The 23,738-nt window shown below is 46.5% G+C and overlaps 1 protein-coding gene across 5 annotated transcripts; it reads right to left on the bottom strand.

Annotated features, from left to right (window-relative positions):
- Positions 1-791: 791 nt before the first annotated feature.
- TP53INP1 (tumor protein p53 inducible nuclear protein 1) lies at positions 792-10,614 on the bottom strand. 5 transcript variants are annotated; one of them, XM_015855946.1, is made up of 5 exons: positions 10,499-10,614; positions 8,547-8,830; positions 7,766-8,114; positions 6,362-6,395; positions 4,237-4,312 (listed from the first exon to the last, which is right to left on the bottom strand). In XM_015855946.1, exons 2-5 carry the CDS (start codon positions 8,656-8,658, stop codon positions 4,295-4,297), a joined length of 513 nt encoding a protein of 170 aa, XP_015711432.1. In that variant the 5' UTR covers positions 8,659-8,830; positions 10,499-10,614; the 3' UTR covers positions 4,237-4,294. The 5 variants fall into 5 exon arrangements, with proteins under 5 accessions (XP_015711430.1, XP_015711428.1, XP_015711429.1 ...); XM_015855945.1 differs by having other exon boundaries at positions 7,766-8,117; positions 10,499-10,613; XM_015855944.1 differs by lacking the exon at positions 6,362-6,395 and having other exon boundaries at positions 792-4,312; positions 10,499-10,613.
- Between the last annotated feature and the right edge of the window lie 13,124 nt (positions 10,615-23,738).

Genomic DNA, 23,738 nt, shown 5'->3' on the forward strand with positions numbered 1-23,738 from the left:
GCACCAAGGCGGGGCCGGGCCGCTCCTCCTGTCAGCGCGGCTCCACAGCGCGGCCAAACGCAGCCGCTGCTCCGGGCGCCACGGACTCGGCGGTGCTGAGGGGAAGGAGCCAACCGCCGGGCACCGCCTCTATGTCCCGCCGCTCCACACGTCTGAAGCAGCAAGAAGTGCATCCAACTGGGAGAACGGCCTCTCCTTGTTACCTGAATAAATCAGACCGAAAGCTGCTTTCCCGTATTAGAAAGGCTGTGCACGGGTATTCTGCTCCAACAGCCAAGTCATTCACAAAGATGGTCTGCCATTATAGGAGTAATGGAATCATAACATACTCAAGTTGGAAGGGTCCCACAAAGATCATCGAGACCTGGCTTCACACAGGACCACTCAAAGACCAAATCTTGAGGGAAGGGATGTTAGGGGGAAGTTCTTCACTAGGAGAGTGGTTAGGCCCTGGAACAGGCTGCCCAGGGAGGTTGTGGATGCCCCGTCCTTGGAGGTGTTCAAGACCAGGTTGGACGGGGCCCTGGGCAACCTGATCTAGTAAATGTGTATGTTTGGTGGCCCTGCCAGGCAGGGGGGTTGGAACTACATGATCCTTGAGGTCCCTTCCAACCCGTGTCATTCTGTGACCAAATCTTGTTTGAGATCATTGCTCAAATGCTTCTTGAGAAGAAGTTGAGTTGAGAAACAATGGTTCACGGGAAGGCCTTCTCTGGGCCCTAATTAGAAAAGTCAAGCACACCCCAATGCGACACCCATCCATTTCAGATTGAACAGACAGGACAGAAGGCTGACACTTTTAATAGGCCATTTATTGAGTTCACGTCTCCCCACAGTGCGCGTAACGCACCATGGAAACAAAATACAGAAGACCACTTCAGTAAATACACACCGTGAAGCAATGCTACTTTTTGGCAAGGTGCTGTATTTTGTCAGCTTTCGGCTTGTGTTAGACTAGTAAAAATAAGAGCGAGACATTCTTCCATATCAAAAAGACTGCTACAAATTCAAAGTGGCTCTGGAAAGAAGCTGCCGTATATGCATAGACTGATACACAGTATTAATCCTATCTGAAATGTCCCTTTTGTATCTTCAAGTTTGCTGTGTAAAGTTACACCTAGAAGGCACAGTTTAAAACGCGGCTGTTGACCGATAGAATATGAAAATACCGCTTCAAAAATTCATGAGTATCAACCAGTATGAGACAGCGCGAGGCCTCCACTCGGACAAGTAAAAACACACATCTGAATACAACTCAAAAACCATATAAAAAGCCACACAGCTCACTAGGAAAAACAAGGAACCAAAAAACAAACCTAATCGCCCAACAGCTCCAGGCATAAAACGGGGCTAAACCAACATAAATACTTCAAACAAATGAACAAAAAGCCATTGATGCGGTACTATCTCACACAATGCTACGGGTTCCAATATTACAGGTTGAGAAGCACAGCTTTGTGCAACAAAACAGTTTATATCCTGAAAGATATAGGCGTTCATCACCAGAAAGTCATCTAGTAATGTAGTATAAAAAAAGAGCTCGGTTTCTCCCAACTCTAGGAGCAGTCTAAAGTTGCATTTACTTGCCTGCTAAGAAGAACAGACCAAGGCTCTCATTCTAACGCCTGGGAGCCTTTATACTCTCAACTCCATCTCCCTGTTGAGATTCAAAGGATTAGTCGCTCCTTTCAACACAGGGAGGTGGAGACATCATCTTCCTTCATTGAACTTTAAGAAAATTAAAGCTGAAGGAAAGTAGTTACTTGATATATCAAGAAAAAATAATAATACAGGAAAGCAGAGAATTTTCCTGAGCTAGGAAGGTGGCAGTGAGGAGAAGGAAGTTTAAGCTGGACACAGAGTTGGAGTGGTAAAGGTAGATCATCTGAGGCAAGTACAGGTTGATGCCAGATGCAGATACGTACAGATGCAAGGCTGGAGAAACTACAGCTACTTGGGGATAAGCCAAAGTACTTGGACCACAAAAGTTTTGTATGGACACGGGTATATAAGGCTTCAAGGAGTAGTTCACACTCTCACTGCTATTTCTGAGGCTCACGATGTGATCAACTTTGTTCTCTTTCCCAGTTCACATGAAGTCCACATGTTTTAAAGACCAGCGTATCCAGGAAAGCACCACTTGCTCTTACATGTGCATGTACCTGCCAACATCCCTTCGCAACGACCCTAATTAATCCCAGGGAAGCAGCAGAACTGAAGAGAGAAATGAAGACTGAAATAAATGCTGTTTTCTGCACACTAGGTATGTTCCCAACAATTCCAGCTGCTCTATGAGCAGTAACTACACCATGCACTACATGATGCTCTAACTACATCAATACTAATTCAAATTGTTGGGCTTCTGAGGAAATCTGAAGCATTTGGATGGATTTAGAACACAAATGATGCAGGTCTGGGACAATTCACACTGATATCACCCCATTTCCAATGCTCCCTGTATAAGTCCTTATGCCTAAGGACCACTGGAAGACATGACTGAATGCGACATTAACACTGTAATGCCCTAAGCACCCAGCACAGGGAGACAAAAACCACACAACATTTGGGCACCGACAGGGAGGAGGTAAAATTACTTATTCTCCCCCATCTTGTGAGAATTTCTGCTCCCTCTCCCCTTCAAAGAGATTTAATACACCTCCTAGGTTACCTATCAGTGTTCAGCATGCCATGTAGCTTCAATGCAATGCACAATCTATTAGTAAGCTATTTTTTGCCTTGAAGTGCCCACCTACTTCCAACATATCTTGCAGAGTGTTCTTAAGAGCGTATACTTAAGTATTCTTAAGTATCTGTTAGTTTTGAATGGCTTTTCTTCCCTGGTGGCCCATCTAATTGATATCCAGTCTTCCTGCCCCCTGTTGACTTAGAAAAAAACCCAAAAAAACCAAAACACAACAACACTACTGCTGAGGTGCCTCAAAATTTTACATCCCATTGCCTGTATTTAGTTTAAGACTGTCTCAGAATGCTCTTCTCCTTGCCACACACTGCCCTTCATTTCCAGTCACAATTTATCTCAGACTTGATTGAGTGGGAGGACAGGTAAGACAGAGTGAGTTAGAAGAGCTTCTGATAAAAGTCCTCCTTCCAGCTATTTTTGAGCAACTCTCAGCCTGTAAACAAGACAATCTGACAGCAATCAGCAGCTCAGAAATAGCTGAGCATCAGCCTGACTTCTCTGAACAGCAGTCAGCTACCAGTGGGATTAGAACAACAGTTGATCCACCATTTTTTTTGTAACTAGACTGCAGAACAAATGGAATAGATTAGGATTTAGGAATAAAATTGATCTTCAACAATAAAAAGAGTTAGAAAGGGAAGAGAACTCAAACTGTACCAGGTAGAACAGATCAGCTCTCTGGGTTATGCATCTGTACTTAACCCGTAGGTCCACTCTTCCTTTCACTCCACTGTGAGGTACTTCATTTGTAACACCAGTGCCATAGATACTGCAGGAACACCAAAGGGACGTTTAACCCTTTTCTGATACTCATCTTAAGTACCTAACACAACTACACAGACTCCATGCAAACACAGGTAGGTACTCGCCAATTCAGATTAGTCGTCCTTGTAACAGTTCAGCATAGCTATGTAATATTCACTGGCAGCTACAGTATTTCCTTGTTAGAACTTAATCATATACGCCCAATGCGGACAGATACACAAGCTGTCAAGTACTTGTCATTAAAGCATATGGCTAACTTCGAATTTTCAAACTCCACTTTGATTAATGCAAAGACGCAACTGATTTTCTACCTCAGTTAAGCTTCTTTAAGAGACTATCTATGAACCTATCTAGACATAGTAGATAGGTCAGCACATGAGCTACTGTACTGACAGGCTTCTAAGACACTGATATTTAAGGTAATTTAGACTTGCAGCAAGATTCTTGGAGATGTGTCACTTCAAACGAATGCAGCACTAGTTGTGATTGTGTCTGAGGGATCAACGATCAGCTGCAGGCTGACCACGCTTACCTACGCATGAAAACATGAGCAACCTAAGAAACAATGAGATCATAGATTAAAACCACCAGAGCCATCAGTAATTGAACTGACGCTGGCAAGGCTGGTGAACAAACAGTCCGTTGTGCTTGATGTGCCGAGAGTGGCAATCCCTGGTGAGGTTTTGGCGACGGAGACCATTTCTGTTGAGATAGTGTCTTTCACTGTGTTCTTTCACCCAGTGGGTAGGACGAAAGCTCTTGTTTTTTTCCAGAAAGCTTGAACGAGTAGGAAGAGCTGCAACGAAGCAATGAACGCGCTGTCCTGGTTCATTTCGGGCCTCCAGTCTAGAAACAAAACAAGCACATTCAGATTGTTTGAGTTAGGTGTGGCAGACGCGAGCTATGGAGGGCACATAACATGAGCAACATCCAGCATCTCAAGAAGGGGCACAATGATTGTACTGGGTAAAGATCTGGGCTGATGTTAGGCCAAGCCAGTTTAAGAAGATCACATCAGTAAGCAGCACTGCCAGCTTGCTTTTACTATCAAGGCAACACAACAGCTTTGAGGCTTCTGGTGTATTATGCCACTGTGCCCTTATTTTCCCACTCCACTTCCCTAACCCCACGATACAGCACAGATCAGAAATACAAGGCAATGTGCGTCACCAATCCAGCTTTAGAAGACTTAAATTTATCCTCTAGACAAAGTCTGGTTTAAAGAAAATCACCTTGAACACTGGTCGTTTGGACTGGAAACAGAAGCACACTCATGGAAGGGTACATTTGCATTGTGAGCCATACGAGTAAATTGAACGTTCATGCACAGGAGTGGGAAAGACAGGCAAGTTGCGACACACGCTGGAAACAACTCAAAAGGCTCATTCTCCAAACAGTCCCCTTGATTTCATGAGTGGAGAGTCAGCAGTTTTGGCAAACCTTTGCATCATGCACTACTGAGAAACAAAGCAGCAGCCTACACAAGCAGGGACTGATGGACTGAGAGAGGACTTCCCTACTGCACTGAACAATCACTGAAGTTTCCTGAAACTTCAAGAGTCAATATAAAAATAACTTGGTGGTTTTCAAAGTGAAAGAAGCAAGATCCAAGTCAGAGAGACACAGCTGGTGTGAGACCAGAGGCACCAGCATTACCAGCCTTCTCACTTCCCCACCTACCAGTGAGCAACTCAGTGATACCCAGAGAGGTGTCTGGGAGGCCAGGAGTTTGCTTAAGCATGAGCAAGAAATCCCTTCATCAATCTGTCTTTTAGCAATAGCATGCCTCTATGTGGGATTTTTGGGGGGAAGGATTAACCTGAATTTATCTCCATGGGCTCCTGGAGAGCCTGTAGTAAGCACAGACTGCCATGACCATGCTTATGCCTTCTCAGCCTCCTCTAGGAGGTGACTGTCACAGAGCTGAGCTCCTCTACCTGCCTCCACTCCATATAGAAGGATAGATATACTCGGTCAGAATGGGACTTCTCCCCTCCTCTCTCCTTTTTTCTTCTACATATCAAAATCCATGTAACCCACTAGCTTTTTAAGCTCCTAATTAACCTGAAGCAACTGCGCTGAAGCCTATAGAATAGCAATACATGACATGCTCATTTTCTTCTCTCAGTTTATACCAGAGTGCATGCAAACACTGGGCTACCATTTCCCATATCTGGTGGCCCCTTCATAGGTTCAACAATGCTGGAGCTGGAACTCCAAACAAAGAGAAAGCCTTAAGGAGTTAGGAAGCCACACCACAGTGTGTTATTTGAATGTGTTTCTCCTATACACACTTTTGTCATTAGCTAAAGAAGTGCATTAACTGCTAATCCCAAGTGTTAGGACTTATGATGGGGAAAAAAATACAACTGAATGAACACAGGGGAAGTTTATGACAGGAATTTAGAAGGAACAAATGAAGACTTCCTAAGCAAAAATTCAGTATTTTGGGGTATCTGAGTGGCTGCCTTGTTAGCCAGGCCCTAATGAGCCCCAGGCACTGGGAGAACTGGGCTGATGACCCTGAACCACAGGGTCAAAGGCATCTTTTTAGATGGGCTATATGTAAAGCCAGCCTGCTGCTCCAGACACTCTGTGTGCCCAGCACCTGTATCGCTATAAAGCACTGCTACTACAGTTACAACACAGCCAGAGCTCACAAGAGATGCTATAGGATTCAGACCCCACACCAATTAATATTTTAAATTCATTTTTTTGCACTTAGCATTTCGGCTTGTTAAAGCAGATGTAGTTAGGCTTGATCGATTGACATTATTCGGCACAAAGGTTAGTCCTAAAAATGAGTATTGTTTTGGCATATGAGGCTCTAGAGGAAGCAGTGTTGCTAGCAGACTGATCAAACAAGAAGCACTATCCCAAAACAGCAGTACTTACTGTGCCAGTGTGCCTTAAGCAGCTTTTCTTGGCCCTACAACATTAAATGGCCAACCATTAAATCACTGGGGACTTAAAGACAGCTTTCAAAGCTCACTGTGCTTTCAGCACCATTGATTTTCCCAGTTTGCGATTTACCTCAGCTTTACACTTGAAATCAACCCCCAGTTCTGCCACCCCAAATAGTCTGGTTTTATACAGCAGCCTAGATCCTCCAATAAGGTAACAAATGAGAAGACAGCACGTGGAAACTTAATCATATGCCAGTTAGGGAAACTAAAGCTGAGATCTTCAACATGACCAAGGTGCTTAACTCCACTGCATCACATAACACAAGATTCTTCTCCCAAATTTATATCATTACCTCTTGCAAAGAAGCCACCAGAGAAGCCAGTATCTGACTTCAGGTGTTCCTATCCACTGGAGATGCCTTATTAAAGCTGGTCTTTTCTTTACTAGGCCAGATCTAAGAACATATGATTGCCCTCCTAACCCAAGTTTTAGAAGGTTCTGTGTGCACGCAGCTTCCCCTTTAGTTCAGTTAGGCCCTCAGTGCTTGACACCATAAGCTGCCCTCCCAGATAATCACAAGGAATCCCACATTCTGTATGCGTACTGGTATCTGGTATCAGTGCTATGCTCAAAACACAGCAATGTGCATCATCTCAGTCATTCACTTCCTTGAAATGAGCAGTTTAAACGTGATAAGTACCTGACCCAAAGTCACTGGGCATCTACCTATAGCAGCTTGTGCTGTTTCCCTATACAAAGCTTTCTATAATGCAAGTCGCTTTGCCATCAACCAGGATACCCAAAAACATCCCATTAATTCCAATTAATGGAACACAGGCAAATGTGGAGTGACAGCAACGAAGATATTTGTATGCATATACACATGGTATATGGACTAGATGCGTACACTGGGCACTTCACAGCAAGGAAGTAGTGCACCTAGAAAGCACATCTAGAGTCATCTTACATGGCAAGAGTGTTAGAACTCAAGGCTAGAACAGCACAACTTCTCACCTTGGTATAAGTTTGCAGTGCAAGTTCTCACCTTGTGGGATGTAAGTTTTGTTATTTCAGCACCTGCAATCAGCTATGCAGCAACTGCCACCAGTTTCAATGGACCTTGAGTGTGCTCTATGAAGGAACCACTGCTCCATAAATACCCCTCAGTGTCAGAACAGCACAGCTAATTTCCTCCTAGCGCAGTCATCTCTTGTAACATCTTTCTAGGCAGGCAGCCCTGATCACCCTACCCAACCTGTGTAGTATTCATGTTATTCACTTGCTCTGAAATAAGCTGGAAAATTCAGTATTAAGTGTCTATACTGATCAAGTAGAAACCAGATATATTTAGCAGCAGACAAGCAGCACTTGCTTGGCAAAAAGCAAAGGTACCTGGGACTGCCCGGGCTGCAGAATTCCTCATCTCCACATCCAGCGTCGCTGAGGCTGTGGCAGGCGTTGTGGACAGCATAAACAGACATGCTGGGGTGCTCAATGAGGAGGTTCTCCATGGGGCTGGTTTCCACTTTGATGGCAGTCAGCCCACCTGCAGTGAAACACGGCGGAGGGGTGATGAACCAGCTCTCCTCCATGGGACACGACTCAAACTGGATGAAGCACGACTCTCCAGGCTCAGGCAAGTGCTCCAAGGGGGATGGCAGGCAGGTGAAGACAGGGGAGCTGCCCGCAGGTGATGTTTCAGCGATGTCATCTTGCTCCGTGGTGCAGTTAGTGCAAGTGTCTGCTGCAGGTGGTCAGGGGAAGCCATCGACATCAGCAATTGCAGGACAAACACAGCAAGGTCATCGCCAGGAACAGGATATGAAACAAAAACAGAAACAAACCCCTATCAGTATGTACACAAGTTTTTACGAGCCAAGGGGAGGAGAAAAGGGAGTTCCCTGACAACGCAGGTTAGACACGTAAAGCAGCCGTTATCAGCAGAGCGATACAACTGTGTAATAAGGCAAACACACTTTATCTGTACAAGTGGTTCTGCTGAAGCTCATGGCAGGCTTATAAACCTGACGTAGTTCTTCTCACCAGTTTACATAATATGTTTTGCTGCACGTGTTCAGAAGACACCCTGCACTTCCATCCTGCTGACTGTATGGTTTCTTCACACGGAAACACAACCAGGACAGGCTAGAGCTCAGTCTGACAGGCACCTTACCTATGAAATCAACCAGAATCCACTCGTCATCTTCTTTCTCACTGAACTCTGGCTCTTGGCTGGACAAGCCATCAATCTCTCCCATGAACATGTTATTTAACCTCTGGAACATTACTAAGGCAGGAATGAGACTTTGGCTGGTAGATCTTGATATCCAAGGTTCAAGGCACAGCTCACGCTGTTCTAGCAGGGTGGCATAGACTTCAGATTAAAGTGCACAGATGCTTTATTAGCTTCGGTACAGGACACGCAGAGTCATGGCTGGTAAACAGCTTGTGTTAAACCTGCAAAGAAACAGAGACAGGGTTCTTAGCAACACAGCAGCAGTACTCTGCCCTCACTGACTCCAAGGAATGAGCAGTGATAATTTGTTTTAATTATAGCAACGTTTACTTCTTAGCATACTTCCCTAGATCTAGGTGTAACAACAGCCAGCCGTGCATGTAGAGGTTGGGATGAGGGCATCCCATTGCTGCTGAGAGCTGAGCATCCAGCTGTCCCCACACTAGCATGCAGACAGCCCTTGAATATCCTTGTACAACCCAAGGAACTGAAACCAGCTGAATAAGTAACAGCTACAAGCGAGAAACATTCAGGGACTGAACCATAAGCTCATCTCATCTCACCAGAACAATATTTGACTTACTTCAGCTCGTTGGAATTCTTACAGATAAATACCTGCTTAAATAATTAACTAAGGAAAATGAGATGCATGGCAGAGGCACAAGTGTCCCCATTCAGAATGGGACAGACACCACAGGAGACAGCACCAGCCAACAGCACTGCTTACAAGCTGCATCCTTTATCAAGGCCTGCATACCCCTCACCCACTGCTCTCAGACCACACTGGCTTCCAATCTCAATGTGCTGTTTTCTCCACTCCAAGGAAGATTCAAGGTAACACCTGAAGCTGCACCGACTTTAGCTGGTTTTTTAGCAAAGAGCCTTTGAACATGCCAAGTTTTCATGCTGATATGAGGTTGCCTGTGCCAGCACCTCACTGCTCCTCCTGAGATTCACCCAACCTCAACAATCCCAGTGCAGTGTAATGCCATTCCCTCTAGTTATTCCCTCATTGTTACCTGAGAGAAGAGGCCAGCACCCCCCGTTACCACAACCTCCATTCATGCAGCTGTATAGAGCACTAAGGTGTCCCCTGAGCCTCCTCTTCTCCATGCTGAGCAACCCCATCTCCCTCAGCTGCTCTCCATAACCTTGTGCTCCAGACCCTCACAGCTCTGCTGCCCTGGACACACTGCCGCACCTCGGTGACTACTTTGTACCGAGGAGCCCAAAGCGCGGCCATTCCATGGCCGAGCAGAGCAGGACGCTCATCCCTTTGCTCCCGCTGGCCATACAATTTCCGATACGAGCCAGGACGCCGCTGTCCTTGCTGGGCACACGCTTTGCCGGCTGTCAGCTCACACGCCCAGCTCCTTTTCCTCGCCCATCTTTCCACGCACGCAGCGGGACACGGGGCCGACGCGGTCGGCTGAGGGCGGCTCAACGAGCGGTGCCCCGCCCAGCGCGCAGCCAACGGCCGGGAATGAGGGACGGGCTGGAGGAAAGAACCGAACGCGACGAAAAGGAAAGAAAAGATAAGAAAGAGCCGTAGGACAGAGCAGCCCCGGCCGGCAGCGCCGCCGCTATAGCCGGGTTGGTTGTTCCCGCTGCCGCCAGGCGGCTCCAGGCGCTCCCGGCCGGGATACGGGCGCTGCGCGGCGCTGCCCGACCCCACCAGCCCCACCGACCCCACCGCCCGGTGGGAGCGCAACGCACGGGACGCCGCGGGGCTGCTCCGGGCCGCAGCGCCCACCCGGCGGGGACAAAGCGGCGGCGACCCGGTCTCCCCGGCCGCCCTTCCGGGTGCGGCGGGGACGGGCACGCGGGAGGCGCTCGGTGCCGAGAAGCGGCGCTGAGAAGCGGCCGGGACCCCGCTGCCCCGTACTCACCTCCGTCCCGTCCCGCCCCGCTCCCAGCGCCGCAGCCGCTCAGCTCCGCGCCCCGCGCCGCCCTTTGTTGTTGTACCGTCGCACAGCTGACGGCCGCCCCGCCCCGCCGCCAATCGGCACCGCCGGCGGCTGTCGCTAACGCACGTGACGGGGGGGCGGGCTCCGTGCGGGTGGGTTTGCGGTTCGTACATGGGCAGTGTGAGTTAATGTCAGTGTTAGCGGCCACAGGAGTGAAATGGCTCTGTGGGGCCAAAGGCAGCTGGGGCCAAAGGTGACGTGTGTAGAATGAATGCCCTGTGGGATGTGTGTGTCTCAGCGTTAGGCTGTGTTGGGACATGTTCACTGAGGCCACACAAAGCGCTTTGAGGGGTGAAAACCACCATGTCTGGGTCACACTGGGTCAGCAACCCAAGCCATCCCTGCTTACAGTGACTGTTACATTAAATTAAGCATTGATCATTAGCAAGAGGTATTTTTCTGGCACGGTCGAGCCCTTGGGTTGTACCTGAGACAAGCCTAGAGAGGAGCTGAGAGTAAAGTGGAGACACAGCGGCCCTCCTTGGTTGTCCCAGCCATTGCTGCCATTGTAGCCCCGCAGCGCTGAGGTCTGGGAACAGCAGTCCCTGTGCTCCGGGACTATCCGGGCACAAAGGATTTCCTTAAGGGAACTGACATTTGTATTTGCGTTGCAGGCAAAAAACAACAGCAGTGCTCTCTGGCACAATGACCTGCTCATGCTTCCACCATGCCCCGGCACTCCGTGTATCATAAAGGCAGGAGGTGACTGGGCAGCACTCCCCTGTTAGTTTTGCTGCCACACCAGCAGCAGGCACAGGGGGTGCCCCAGCTCCTTCTTCCTCCTCCAGAAAGAGGTAAATACAAATCCCTTGCAAACTATCACTCCAAGAGATTTGCATGAACATCAATCACTTGTACACAGCATGAGCCCAATGTATCTGCAGAGGAACCTCCCAGCCATTCTTCTTTCCTTACACATCTGCTTCCAAGGTTTGGTTTTCCGGGGAGGAATCATGGTCTGAAAACACCAGCCCTGCCAGCCCTCTCCCAAACGGTCCTTGGATAGACAGAGGAAAGCTTGTTTTCCTTGAGGGACTGTCAAGCTGCAATCCCTTCAATTCATATTGTCGAAGAGCAAAACCAGGTGTTATTCAAATGTTCCTTGGCAGGAAGCCACTGTAAATCCCCGCCACGTTAAGAAATAACGGTGAGCTTTAGCTGTGCTTTGAGCTCTTTTCCTTGCCTCCATCAAAACAAAAACCCAGTGCTGGATAGGATATTACCGTGGTTATTAACCCTTCCAGTTGTTCTTTATTTCAATGGCTGTGTTACAATAGTTGGTGTCCCACATGCCGGCCAGTGCTCTTGAGCAACACTCAATGCTGGGGAAGCTGCTGCTCAATCAGTTATTCTGCACCCACTGCAGGCTGAGCTTAGGAGGAACGCACCTTTGTTCCGTGATTTACTTTCTGCGCTGGATTTATCTTTGTAATGACTGTCACTTAATGCTTGGTGAAGGGAGAAGTAGGTCTCTCTGTTGGTAGCACATCCATGTTTTAAATCACGTGGGAATGACAGATGGTGATGAAATATTAGAAGCTTGCAGAGCTTCCCCCTTAAACTGCTCCTCACAGCATGTTTTGTTGTGGGGCCAGCCATGCTTAAACCCTTCTCTGAATTGTTTTGCACAGCCATGGAGTCTGCAGACACGCACTAACCATCTCTGAGGCAGTTCTGGCCTTAGCAGGGATCCACTTGTTTCCTTTTGGCTTTCCCACTGATTCATGGGCTTCTTAAAATAGAAAGCACTATCTTTGTCTTGTGGCGATGAGTAACAAAAGAATTAGCAACATCAGCTTAGCACCAAGAAATACAAATCTGGTCATTCTAAAATGTCCTTGGATTTCAACAGCAAGACTCCATCCAATGGTGTGTTATCATTACCTCATTAGGAGCTCCTACTCTTTGCAGTGCACAAAGCATTTGATTCTGCGCTGTAATTCTTTTCAGCCGTGGGTGTTTCTTGCAAGTTCTGAGCCCAGAGTTTCTCCCCATTACTCACAGTGGCCCCAGGAGATAAAAAATGTGCCAAATACTTCCGAGAGCAGATCAAATGTCTTTTGGGCTCTGTGCACCCCTTGCTTGCTTAGGACACACATGGTGCATGCCAGCACCCTGTGCCAGCAGAGCTCTACTGAATGAATACAGGCCTTGGGAGGTCTCGATGCGCTAGACAGCATCTCATAGGAGCCAGGTGCAGGAATCCTGTATATACTGAGTCAGTGCAACTGCCAATCTGCTGTTACATGCAACTGAAGGGCTCTTTTCAGATCACAGTTTAAAACTGGTTATGCACAACAACAAACCAATGAGATCTCAGGGTCTGCAGGATCGAGGCTAATGAAGCCTCTCAGCAAGAGACAGATCCTGCCTCGTGCCCTTCCTGGCTGGAAAAGCCAGCTTGCACAGGGAGGTACAACTTCCACGCAAATCAAGATAGCTCCCTAGGTGCTAGCAAAGTTCTCAATGAAACGTGCCAGTGAGACAGCCTTGTCCAGCTGCTACAGCAAGAGACCTGTGCTCCGGGTTTAGTTGCTTTGGGGCTTTGGGCAGGCTGTGTGACTCTGCCTGAGTTCCTGGTAGGTAGGATGTGGTTGGGTAGCCAGCCAGGCACCAAGGGGTGATGCAAGAGGCCTTGTGCACTTAACCCTTTGTGCTGTAGGCTCTCCAAGAGCTTCTCCAGTAACTGTGAGTTGTCAGAAAGGCTCCGTGGTGACGTGAAGCCAAACTGCTCCTGGATTATTCTTCCAGGGTGTGTGAAGATGCATCTTTCTATGCTGTGGAGAAAGGGCAGGTTCAGGTCGGACATTAGGAAAAATATATCCTCAAAAAGAGTGGTGAGCATTGGAACAGGATGCCCAGGGAGCTGAGGGTGTGCAGGAACCGTGGAGATGTGGCGCTGAGGGATGTCACTGGGCATGGTGGGGATGGGCTGATGTTTGGACCAGATGATCTTAGACTTCTTTTCCAACATCAATGATCCTATGAAGAATTATTAGCATTATTATTATTATTATTCCAGGGATTTTGGAAAAACATCGTGACTGTGGTTGTGACAGAATGAGGAACGTGTTGTAAGAAAACACAGCTCAAGAGAAGAGCTAAATAAAAGACATTTAAATTGAAAGAATTCTTTTTTTCTCTTTGCATTTTCTCATCAGCCTAATGTCAGCGTTTGAATAATTAAAGTGGTGTAATGAGATGTAATTGCCAGAGCTGCAAGGACAGTAAATATAACTGTGCTATTACCAGGACGAGCTGAGCCTCCAATGGTGCAACAGGTCAGACAGCTGTAATCACACCACTGCACCTGGAACAGGGTCAGCACAGAGGCCACGTGCAGCCTGAACATGAACACGTTGTACCTGGGCTCTGGAGCTATAATTAGAGTAAAGCTGAAGGTTTATAGATCCCAACACAAACCGGTATGGGAAAGCTTAAAAGATATGGAAGTAAATTGGAAGAAATATGAGTTTGCTATTCAAATGAGCAATGCCACATTGTCTTAATGGCAGCTGGGATGGAATTGTTTTCTGGAGAGCGTGTGGAATGATGCTGGGTTTAGTTCTAGGATGTAAACAATGCTGATAACACACCAGTGTTTATAGTTGCTGCTACACAGTGTTATACAGAGCCAAGGCCTCCATCTTCCACTGCTCAGGGGGCAAGTTAGGCAACAGCTGACAGGTAGTGAGCAATTGCTTATGTGTTTCTTGTTATATACATTCATACATATACATAGAGAGAGAGAGTCATAACTATTGTCCTTTTCCTTTTCCCTATCTTAGTAAATAGTTTGATCTCAACTTTCCACTTTTTTTTTTTTTTCCCCCAGTTCCCTTCCCCATCCCACTGGGAATGAAGGGAATGAGCAAACAACTGTGCGGTGTCCAGCCACCTGCTGGGTTAAACCACAACACACATTAATTAAGTGCACACTAACTGTTAGTGCAAAAAAATAAGATGCTATTAAAAAAATAAGAAATGCAAAGTTTTCTGTTTGGTCAACTGCAAAAACAGACTGAGGAGCAAAGAGTAGGGAGCCGCCCTGCAGAAGCGTTCTGGAGGTTACAAAAAAAGCAAACTTCATACTGAGATGAGGCTATAAAAGAGAGGCTATAAAGTACATGAAGTAATTCTTCCACTTTACACAGTCTTGGCAAAACTCAGCTGGAGCTCCACAAGTCTGGCTTGGGGCACCGTGCTCAGGAGAGGTACTCCCCCTGTGCTCAGCACTGGTGAGGCCACACCTCGAGTACTGTGTCCAGTTTTGGGCCCCTCACTGCAAGAAAGACATTGAGGCCCTGGAACTTGTTCAGAGCAGGGCTACAAAGCTGGTGAGGGGTCTGGAGCAGAAGTCTTATGAGGAGCAGCTGAAGGAGCTGGGAATGTTCAGCCTGGAAAAGAGGAGGCTCAGGGGAGACCTCATTGCTCTCTATAACTTCCTGAAGGGAGGTTGTGGTGAGCTGGGGGTCGGCCTCTTCTCTTGTGTCATTAGTGATAGGACTAGAGGGAATGGTTTCAAGCTACGGCAGGGGAGATTGAGGCTGGACATTAGGAAATAATACTTCTCAGAAAGGGTGGTCAGGCACTGGAATGGACTGCACAGGGAGGGGCTGGAGTCACCGAACCTGGGGGTGTTCAAGGAAAGACTGGATGTTGTGTTGAGGGACATGGTTTAGTGGGAACTATTGGTAATAGGTGAACAGTTGGACTGGATGATCTTTTAGGTCTTTTCCAACCTTGGTGATTCTGTGATTCTGTGAACACTGATCAGGGACATGGGAGAGCAATGTGTGCCATCAGAGCTCTGGAAAAACACAACTTAAAGGGAAGAGTGAGGAAAGGAGGTGCTTGCTGCAGTGAAGGCAAATCTGATGAAGATAGGAGTCTTCAAACACTAAGAGATTAAAAAATAATAAGACATTAAATTTCAGCATAAATACTTTGGTTAGACATTAGGAGAAGCTTTCTGAAGATAAGTGATGCATTAAGTCAGATTGCCTGGGGATTGTAAATCTTTTTAAGAAGTGATCAGAGAAAATTTAGTCAGGAATGAAGAGAGAAAATGAATCTATCCCTAAAGAGTGGGATGGTAGAGATGGCTTCCCGAGATCCCTTTTCATCTGGATGTTCCATCATCATCCATAAACAAGGGTTTTCAGAAGTGCTTGTTGAGCCACGCTATTCACTTGCATGTTCACCTTGGAAATGGAAATCAAATTGTTCAGTCCCAGTCAGCACTGATTTCAGGCTTTTCTTGTACTCCGCAGCAACTCAACATGACTGTGTTTAAGTTGCAAGGATGTCAGGACTGAGTTTAGAATAGCATTAGTTAAAATAATAAAATTTGAAGCAATGCTCATACTGATTAAAATACCTATCGTTGGCCTTACATCAAAAGATTTCATTAAAGCAAGTCACATGTTGTATGTCAGGTAATTCGTTGTCCCTTTTACATTTCAGAGGTTTCTGTGTTTGGATAAATATTGCAGTTTTACTGGTACAAGCAAAGCAGAGTTAGAAATAAAAGCACATAGATCCAGTCTATAAAGCATCCCTTCCAGCTCTGGCTTGCTGTGGGGGAGGGAGGTAGGACTCTTGCTGCCATATTACCATGCATATCCACGGAGCTGCTTGGAGTCCCTCTAAAACAAAGAAGCTGCAGGTGGATTTAAACCTGCTCACAGTGATCTGACCGGGCAGGTGGACCTTGAGGAAAGACAAAGCTTGACTGAGCACAGCAGTTCAGGCCTCATCCTGATTCTACAGACACCACTGGTGTTTTTCTTCACCCCATGTTCCTATGGCAGCAGAATCAAAGCCTTGAACAGCTAATCCTCCTGCCTGCATCCTGGGAGATTTAGACACCGATGTGAATACACTTCTGTCTCCATGTAATTTTGGTTATTTACCAAGAGACTTTTAGCTCAACGTCAAATTATTACAGCTCCGGTAGAGTGATTCTTGTTGCAACACGGTAAGACAGTTGGCTTCAGAGCAAGAGTCTTATAAAATGGATAAAGGGCTTCTACCTATTATGATTAATATTATTTTCCTAAATATGGAGAACACTTTCGCTCCCCTCGCCCCAGGTTGCTAAAGCAACACACATCTGTAAGGAATCATTCTTTTAATTGTGTCAATTAGGCTTATGTAAGAGTCCTTCAGCAACTTTAATGTTGTGGAAAGCACAGTCTGAGGTCTGGTCAGAGATGAACCTCATGCTTCAAACACGCAATTATTTCAGAATTCCTCCTGCTGTAATTGCCATGCTGTGCGTATGTAGGCAGGGCTAGCAGGCAGGACCAAACTGTGCAGGTTTGCTGAGTTCCCAGATGCAAGGAAGCACAACGGATGGCTTCTTAAGTGCATCTTTGGAACAGAAGAAACACAGAGTTGATCATAACATCATAGAATGGTTTGGGTTGAAGGGATGATTGAGTTCCAAAACCCCTGCTGCAGGCAGGGTTGCCAACCATTAGGTCAAGTACTAGATGAGATTGCTCAGGGCCCCATCCAACCTGGCCTTGAACACCTCCAGGGATGGGGAATCCTCAGCCTCTCTGGGCAATGTGTTCCAGCACCTCACTACTCTCTCAGTAAAAACTTTCCCCTGACATCTAATCTAAATCTCCCTTCCTTTAGCTTTAAACCATTTCCTCTTGTCCTATCACTGTCTACCCATGTAAAAAGTTGATTTCCCTCCTTTTTATAAGCTCCCTTTAAATACTGGAAGGCCACAATGAGGTCTCCCTGCAGCCTTCTCTTTTCCAGGCTAAACAAGCCCAGCCCCTTCAGCTTGTTTTCACAGTAGAGGTGTTCCAGCCCTTGATCTTATATTTCATTTGCAAGACATTACGTTCCAATGAAGAAAAAACAAATGAAGGTGCAAACCTGGCATGTAACAGTACCGGATTAATGATTAATATTTTGCAGCTAACTGATGCCTGGTTAATGACTAGTGGTTTACAACTACACATTGCTTTTCAAATGAAGCCTATCTGTGAAATGCAGAGAGATGTTCAAGTCTACAGTAGTGAAAGTGCAGCAAACTGCTGACTGACAACTTTGGTGGGAGCAATGTGAAAGCTGCAAGGCCACATGGAACCTTTCCAGACAACAGCAGTGCCTTTCTTGTGTGAGAAAACTATACTGTTCTTCACACAGTAAAATGAAATGAAGAAGTTTGTTCTAACCAGCTGCTTATTTTATTAGCTTTATCCTCCTGGACCATTTCTGCAACCCAAGTAATTGTGTGTGAATAACAAGCACTTTCTGAAAACTTGGTCTAATTCAGAGGGTTGTCATTAAAGCATTAGAACAAGAGAGTGCCTTGCTGTTATGTGACATTGTGCCACCACACTTGCCATGTTTTGCTGATGATGTGACTCACCATTGGCGTCTGATAGAGATCAGTTCTTGAATTGCCATCCAATTGCAATAACCATTGCCTGAAACCTCCTGAAATAAAGAAAATGGCAATTTTATAGTGAGACAGCTATGCCCAGTTACATCCAGTGATGGTCATATGATCATATAATTGTCCAAACAGAACAGTGTGATCATTCTAATGCACGAGTCCATTCATCCAAAAGAAAAGTTTTGAAAATCAGAATGCTTATATACTTTCCACAGGTTGCCATTCTCTGTTGCAGTGGAATTGCTGGTGAGGCTGGATTATTACTTACTGCATAACAGTGGTACAGGAGTTTCTCTCTGGTTTATTTGTAATGCAGTTACTGAGGGAAGGACACACAGTTGTGTATGAGTTCCCTAAACTGGATCCTTCTCAGTGTTGTTGTATTAAATGATTACATTGAGCTACATAGAATAAAAGATGAGAAAATGACTCCCTAATCTCACATATGCCAAAATGAAGTAACATCTACATTTAATAACTTGCTAACTTCAGGACAAAACAAGAGTAACTTACTTTATCTTTGCATAGGGCCGAGGCTTTTGGTTAGGAGCCAAACTGTGCAGCTGAGAGAAATCACACCACCGAAATGTCCAGCTTCCTTTTGTTAATGAGGGAGTGGAGAGAAGGCAGCGTGGGGGCAGGAGCTGATCAGAGCAGTTCTCCAGCTCAGGGTTTCCACTTCAGGCCTTGACCTATGGTGACCTGCCTCCCAGGACTGAGCTTTGCCATACTGATGCAGAAAGGATTACTTCCCCATGGTTTTTAGTCATCAATCTTCCAACCTAAAGCTCCTTTCTGCTGTAAGGTTCTCAATAATTCATCTGTTTCAGCAACCAGAGAATCGCCATAAATCACCTTTCTACATCGGTACTTTTTCTCCTCCTATGCTCTCTGAGGGTGTTTTGTCATTAATTCTGTCTTCTCCGCGTCTCTTTTCAGTATTTTAGCTGCATTTAATTAGCGTGACCATTTATAATGCTCGGAATTGAACTCTGGTCTGTTTGTGGATTTGGGTAGTCAGTTTCTGAAAGGAGTTTTAGAAATGCTTTAGGATCCAATAGCACCAGGAAAGGAAAATTAAAAAAGGTGGTTGGGTGTTGGGGGGAGGGAGTGGAAAGCAGGGCAGTAACTAGGCATCCTTTTCCCAGCAACTGCTGTACTTGCTGTACTTGACCAGTTACGGTTGGGTGGTAAGGGGCTCAGTAGGTTGAGAACGTTTCTGCCTCCCATTGCAGATTCCCATGTGCGTGTCCTGGAACCCTCTGCAGACGACCCTCCCAGGTTCTGTCCAGATGAGTCCCCTCTCCTTTAATCCTTGGATCTGACAGATGTTTGGCCAAGCAGAGCTTGGAGGGACAGATCCTGGTTGAGATAAGCGTGCCATCTCTATGCCAGTGAGGATGCTAATTGAGAAGTCAGGCCCTGCATGCTGTTCTGAGGAGCTGGAAGTGCCCAAGAATTTGTCAGGAAAAGCATTGAAGTACTCAAGGTGCTATTTCTGGTGCCAGCTGTAGCATCTCCTGCACAACAGCATCTCTTATCACCTCAGGGACCAACCCCAGGAAACCTAGTGTCCCAGGACCTACACCCGCACCTCCATGCTATACTCTGCAGTTCCATGCCTACAGTGGTCCCCGGTGGTTTGGAGTGTATGAAACTGTTCTGTCCTTCGAGGATATTTCAAGTAGGGTTGGCAGCCTTGCATTCTTTTGCATCTCTCAGTGCTCACACTTCCCACTCCTTGCAGCAGAAACACATCTCTTGGCAGCCACGTGAGCTGACAACAATGGGGCTGTGCTTGCGTTGTGAGAGGTAACCAATGTGGAGTTAGACTTTGGAAGGCAGCTGTGTTGCACTAACAGCCTGTGGGCCAAGCTGGGCCCTGCTTACATCCAGGTCACACCCCAGCAACAGGGTCAGCAAAGGGACTGAGCACCCACAGCTTGGAGTGGCTACATGTGGCCTTGGGATGCAGGTGTCCGAGGACGCTGGGACCAACCTGTAGGTATCATGGTGTGGGGGAGAAGTAGTTTTTCAAAGGAAAAGGCATAGGAGTAAAGGAGAAGGCTTGTGGTGTCTCAGCTCTGCCAGGAAGCCCAGTCAGCGAAGCAAGGCTTTCATTATTCATGCATGTATATATAAACAAAAACTTCATTGCCATTGGGCTTTTCAGGCTTTTGTTTCAAAACACAAAAGGTACACAGAGTTGAAGTGCTGTTTGCTCACCTCTGTAAAGGTTTCTGAGGCTCCCGGGATTTCTTTTCCTTGTTCAGCCATAAACGGTCCTTGTCCCCAGACTGTGCTGTATAAGACGCTTGTGGTAGGAAAAGAACTGTGGCTATCAGTAATACTCAGCAGGCACTATCTTTTCAGTGAGGAACCAGCAGGGTTTGAGGCATTCTCCTGCAAGCCACTGACTGCATGGCCTGCTTAAATGGGGACAGCCCGGTATGTGCCACAGCGGGCTGGGATAAGGAAGGAGAGCCCAGTTTCTTATCATGAGCCACTGGGAGCTGGAGACCAAAGGTTAATGTGGAATGAATACAACTCTGTGTCCTTGCAGACCTGTAGCTTTTGGACATGTTGCTGCTGGATCTTTGTTACGTGTGAGTGTCCCAAAGCATTATCTCCTCCCCAGAGACTGGCACACTGCCCAGTGACAAGGTGGCCTGCAGCACCCCGGAATGCCTGTTCTGAATGGAAAGTTTGCTCCAAGTCCTTGTACAAGCTGTACAAGAACATTGGAGGAAGCAAGGCTGCTTGGGATGGATGCTGTATCACTGCCAGCAAACCTGCAATGTTTTGCTCAGCTGCTGGGCAGCACGCTCAGCCCTGCAAGAGTTTGGAGCCTGGTTAAAGTTCCTTGGCCATAATGGAGAGGGATCTCTTCAGGCCACTGTTTTTTTAAACAACAGGAGTGTCTGTTGCAAGGTATCCAAGGGCCAAGTTGCCATCACCGAGGCCTCTGCCAGAGCAATCAGCTTATGGGTTACCTTCAGTGACAGCCTGCGGTGCCCTTCCTAGTTCTTATACAAACAGACCCGATGTGGTAGGCAGCAATAGGAACACATGCCCTGTTAGAGTCTTTTGTTTTGGAAAATGGCAATAGGTGAACTCCCTCATGACCGGAGGTCTAGGACAGGGTGCTCACCATGCCAAGTTTACCCTCTGCCTTGCTCTAACACAAAAGCAACAAGCAGCAGCATGCCTGCACAGGGAGCGCGGGGCAGGCAATGAATGGCAGAGCAGGGAGCGGTTCGTACCCAGGCACACCAAGAGCTGTTGGTCTCATCCTTTTTGCCTCAGGTAGCAAAGGTGGCAACAGGCCCAGGGATGTTTCCTTGGTGGGACATGTCTCATACCTCCCCATGTCCCTGCTAATACGCAGTAGTGATGTGTTCTCTACATCCAAAAGGCCTTGGGACTCGAGCACTAAGTTAAGATGGCTTGCTCCAGGGACCAGAGTGTCAGCCTCTCTAAGGGGTGACCATCTGAGAGTACAAATGTCACCCACGGGAACTTAGTGATAGGCCTTTAAAACCCAAGTGACCAGCCTTGTGCATTAGTTATTCAGTAGTTCTCTCTCACACAAGTTCCTAAAATGAAGCCACACAGGAAAACGTAGAGGTCTCAGTGGAACATGATAAACTCCCAGAACAAGCTGTTCTCCCCCACTGTTGTTTCTATACTGGAAAGCCTTAGGACTTTCACTACGCCATATCTGCTGGGTCATTTCTTTCCAGTCTTCTTAGGAACAGGCCCCAGTGATGCCGTTTTCCATTATTCACCTTCCCTCCATCCAAATGCTAGTTCAGGTTGCAAGATCTAAACAAGAGTAGCATTCACAACACACACATCTGCCTCCAACACAGCTCTATCTTAGAACCGGCTAAAAAGCATTCACTGTGTAGATTCCACTGAAATCCTTCTTTTGTTTGTGACTGACTTCATCTGCATGCCAAAAAGCAGCTTGCACGCTCCTCTTTCTCATCTCCCTCCCAATAACTTCACAAGAATTTCAAACAAGAAAAGGCTGGCAACTTGTTGAAGGAACACAAAGACCTTGTCCTTGCTAGCTGGAGAAACAGCACTGGTACCTGTCTGTCAAGAACCTGTGGCTTTTCAGTTTGCATGTTTCTTGCTAACAGTGTTTATCCAGGTAGCACAGATGGGGCGTATCATTTGGCAAGCTTACCTGTAAGCTTTTTACAACAAAGATGATAACAGGTGCAAGATAAGGGACACGTACAAAACCAGAGTTCATTACAAATACATTTGCATCCAAAGCAGCAGCAGCAGGACTTGGCTCTGCTTTATCTTAAAAGCTTACACTTTGTGAATTCCATTCAAATACTCCCTGTATTTGCATCTGATATCACCCCAGGCAACAACATGGAACCAAGTTGTGTTTGCGTAGGCCTGCGCTTCTGCGCAAGGGCAGACAGATAAGTCATCTCTCATGACAATCTTGAGTTTTCAGGGTGGCTCTTGAAAAACCAGAGCCAAAATTCTGAAGAGACTGCATTGTCCCCACAGGGAGCTGGGTTTTCAAAGGAATGCCTTAGATAAATAGCAGTGCCTTCTCAGTTTGATGGCAAAGTGGAAGCTGGGCAGCTATGTGCTAAGCCCTTGAAAACTTGGCTCCAAGTTCTGCTTCTGCCTGTGTGCTCAGTGAATGTGCTACTGCAATGGAGAGGTTCTTGGTCAGAGAGGATTTGTAACCAGCAATTAGGAGAGTCTGAGGTTAATTAGAATGATGTGTGTGCTGATACTATGTCCTTATTCTGAGTTACTCTCTGCAAAAGTCCTGTTTTGCTCCACTGGGTAAAAAGAGATAAGAGACTATCCTAAGAAAAGATAGGTATCGAAAGGTATCGTGCAACAGAAGTTGCATGACCTGAATACCCACTGCTCCACTCACAGCTCTGCAGCCTGAATCACAAATAACTGAGAGCTAGTTAACATCCATCAACATGCTCGATGGCATATTTAAAGTTCATTGAGAGATCCACCTATGGGAGTAAAACGGGACCTCAAGTAAAACTGCAGGTTTGAGAACACCAGGTGGGCAGCAATTCCTGCTGAGTGCAGTGGAGTGTGCCCATGGTTGGCAAAGGCGTCAGTGGACATGGAAAAAAGAGCTGTTTGCTTTCCATCAGCTGAACAGTCAGTTCAGTCCTTCAGCACACAGCCAAGGAAGCACACAGTGGTCCTCATGCTTCATAAGTGAGAGACCTTTGTTCTCCGCTGTCATTAGAATAGCACCTCTTGCAGTTTGCATCTGTGATGGAAACTAGGGAGTGCAGGATGGTAATAAGAAAGAAATGAACGTTTATAAGCACATTAATCTGCAGACAAAACCACAAGGAATAAACACACGCAGCAGCAACAAAGATGAACCCCCTTCACTGCAACATCAGTTTGGAACTTTCTATCTACTTTGCAATTAAAGGCTTCATTATTTAAACCACGTAAAGTGGGATAAGTGTGTTTTCAAGTAGCTCACTGCTTGTTACCACACGCATGAATGTATTATTCCATGGCCAGGAATGGAACGACTGCAGTTAGTCATGTTTTGTTAGTGTACTCCCTTTAAACAGAGATTTTTGGCTGAGTATTTTTCGTAGTTCAGGTAAATTATCTCTACCTAAACCAGCTGTTGTTGTCACTAGCAGTTCTGCCAGAGCTACAATCAATACAGACCTGAAGCTTATTGATAACTATACATTATGTGTGAAG

The sequence above is a fragment of the Coturnix japonica genome, chromosome 2 (assembly GCF_001577835.2).
Source record: "Coturnix japonica isolate 7356 chromosome 2, Coturnix japonica 2.1, whole genome shotgun sequence".
Classification (NCBI taxonomy): Eukaryota; Metazoa; Chordata; class Aves; order Galliformes; family Phasianidae; genus Coturnix; species Coturnix japonica.

Excerpts from the sequence above, each read along its gene's own strand:
- TP53INP1 (XM_015855942.2), bottom strand. The coding sequence starts at position 8,658 with ATGTTCCAGAGGTTAAATAACATGTTCATGGGAGAGATTGATGGCTTG. Across the intron at positions 8,118-8,546 it reads GATTCTGGTTGATTTCATAG|CAGACACTTGCACTAACTGC; the intron begins GTAAGGTGCCTG and ends GACCACCTGCAG. Across the intron at positions 4,313-7,765 it reads TGCAGCCCGGGCAGTCCCAG|ACTGGAGGCCCGAAATGAAC; the intron begins GTACCTTTGCTT and ends TTTTGTTTCTAG.